The following is a 2,701-nucleotide window of genomic DNA, read 5'->3' as shown; positions in this document are numbered from 1 at the left end:
ACTCGGGAAACCATCTTCTTTCTAGACCAAGGCGCCAAAGAAAGTCTCTTTGAAGTCCATCGATTGGTGCGTTTTCTTCTCTTCATTGATATATTCTACGAAACTCAGATCATTGTGTAATATTTGTATTCAGGAAGTATCTGCATAAAGTATTGGCACTTGGCTTGATGTTCCTACATAATGATAAGAGTCTAAAAGCCATAGCTTAATAGCGCATATATCGCTGATGTAGCTAGAAACTGATTCAAGACCAGTGTTACATGATTATGAGTCAGGAGACACATTCACAGTAGTAATGCTACCATTGTTACTAAAAACAAAAACTCTTTCCCTGTGGTTTTGATAATTTTCGACTTCACATAGGCTTTCAAATCATCTTTAAACTATTTGGGATGCACACAGTGAAGCATATAAACAAACGAAAGCGCAAGAGTTTCTTTGGATCTTCCATGTTCTAATATACCTTTCTACAATCTCGGCCATTTTTGTTTCTGTGACTTGTGACAAAGTTTACTACAGCGAAGCTCGGGTATAGAAGCGTCTGAGATCTGACACCAACCGATCTCACCATTGAGGTAAGACTCAGAACCTCTGTTTCCTATACATGTGTGTGCATTGGAAGTTTTGATAAGCTCTAACTGCAAAATCATTTATCAGGCCTTTGAACAAATTCAGAGCTTTCTAGAAGACAAAAGACGTATATAACTGAAAATCGGAAAAAGACTGTCAGCGTAAGCAGCACAAAATAAGCTAACCATCAAAGGTGTTACAACCCAAATGATGTATATAGCATTCAGCTAAAAAACGGCAACACTATAATCCAACAAATGATTTAGTACCATGAAAACACTAAAGATGCACCACTCGCAAGTCTGTCTCGTACGGCATTCATCAAACAGTAGCCGTAAGAGCATCCACAAAATGATGATATCTAGGAACTGTAAGCACAGCATCAAGCGACTCAACCTTTCCCCAAATCTCCTGACTATTATTGCATCTTTCAAGGGAAATCACCGCACACCAAATCGACCTACTCTTATTACCACTAGAGGGCAAATTCTTGTCCCAAAAAACCGCCATCTTTCCACCATATTCCACCAATTTAACCGTACTATATCTAGCAAACTTAGGCAATCCTTCCAAACCCTTCAATTTCATCCACGGTCCTATCTCTGACTCTGAGTCGTACCAACTGATCCCGCCTAAATCACAATAACGATAGAGTACATTATCTACCATGCAATGAGAATCTCCCCATACTAATAACAAATTTCCTTCATATCTCCATCTATCTTCTTTAGGCTTGTAAGCCACACCCGACTCCCCAAGCAAGTAGATTTCTCCTTCAATCACTAACCTCTTGTATAAATCTCTCTCCATGAGAGTAGGAGGGCTCAACACAAACTCCCAAGTTTGAATTTTTGGATCGAAAACTTCCATCCATTTAGAATAATCAAAGTCTTTTAAGCCTCCTGGTACATAAATCTTTCCATCAACAACATTAGCAGCTAGGTAATTATGGCTCGCCATCCGCATGCTTGGAGCCTCGTGCCACGTATGAGACCTGCAGTCCAAAATTGAGACCTTAGACGAGAACTCATTGCTGACCGATCCGCCAATGGCGTAGATATTAGAACCAACCGCCACGAGACCATCACAGTGAGCAGGAGGTGAATTGGGAACTGGGACTGAAACCAAAACATACCCACATGACTTCTTATTCTTCTTCTTGGGGATATTGGTTAGGGTTTGATTAGGTTTCCGGCAGAGAGTGAACCATCGTTGATTAGGGTCAGGAGGGAACTCTAAGCAGACATAGAGACAAGTCTCTGAATGGTTTAAGAAAGATCGAGTCTTGTAAAGCTCCGGTGAAGTAACGAGGGATCGACAACTCTTGGAGACTAAGGAGAGAGTCGGGTAGTACAATCTTGAAACGCGTGCGAAGCAAGTCAATAGCAAATCATCGGGAAGTGATGGATTTGGAGTCAATTCCGGCGACTGTTTCTTCATCTCCGTTGTCGTCGACTTGCTCTTCTTCTTAGGGCGCAACATTTTCGAGATTAATCAAGACGAAATCACCGTTGATTAGTAAAACCTACCGATTTCTTCTACTTCTTCTTCGTCTTTGCAGAGAACAAATTCAGAGGAAATTTTTAGGGATTTGACTGCTTAGAGTTCTCTTTGAGAAACATCCACAGAATATAAAAAGGCTAAAAAAAAAAAGAAAAAAACATGAAAGGCTAATTCTAATAGTGGGCTTAAGTATAGAAAATTAGAAATGGTGATTTTGTTGGATCTAATAATGGGCCTCATGGAAAAGTAATTTATCAACTTTTTGTTGTTGTCCTCGCGACTTAGATTACTCTTCTTCGATTGAGAAGAAAATAAAAAGTAGCTACAAAAAAGGATCGTCAAATTGTTTCAGTGGAGATTTCTTAATTGGTTGGTTACAAAACATTAACATTTAAGCCTTGTCTTAAACAACAAAACCCTGTTTTTTTTTCTTTTTTCTTTCTGTAACTTAGCTATTCATACATAAATGAGAGAGCCCAAGAATGTACAATATACAAACAAGCAACACAAAAACAAAACTATTTTTCATAGACAAACTCTGTATTTGTTTTAGTTCATATGTTTAGAAGTGAAAACAAGGACGAGACAAAAACGAATATATAGACATTTTGCAACACATATATTCAGA

General features: G+C 38.7%; 1 protein-coding gene across 1 annotated transcript; it reads right to left on the bottom strand.

The window, feature by feature from the left end:
- Positions 1-201: 201 nt before the first annotated feature.
- LOC110226759 (F-box/kelch-repeat protein At5g49000-like) lies at positions 202-2,188 on the bottom strand. The gene is made up of 2 exons (XM_021019350.1): positions 1,706-2,188; positions 202-1,564 (listed from the first exon to the last, which is right to left on the bottom strand). Exons 1-2 carry the CDS (start codon positions 2,050-2,052, stop codon positions 892-894), a joined length of 1,020 nt encoding a protein of 339 aa, XP_020875009.1. The 5' UTR covers positions 2,053-2,188; the 3' UTR covers positions 202-891.
- Positions 2,189-2,701: the final 513 nt, after the last annotated feature.

The sequence above is a fragment of the Arabidopsis lyrata genome (genome assembly GCF_000004255.2).
Source record: "Arabidopsis lyrata subsp. lyrata unplaced genomic scaffold ARALYscaffold_34, whole genome shotgun sequence".
In the NCBI taxonomy this organism is placed as follows: Eukaryota; Viridiplantae; Streptophyta; class Magnoliopsida; order Brassicales; family Brassicaceae; genus Arabidopsis; species Arabidopsis lyrata.
Note: the sequence above shows the minus strand (reverse complement) of the source record. Positions and strands in the feature narration are given on the sequence as shown.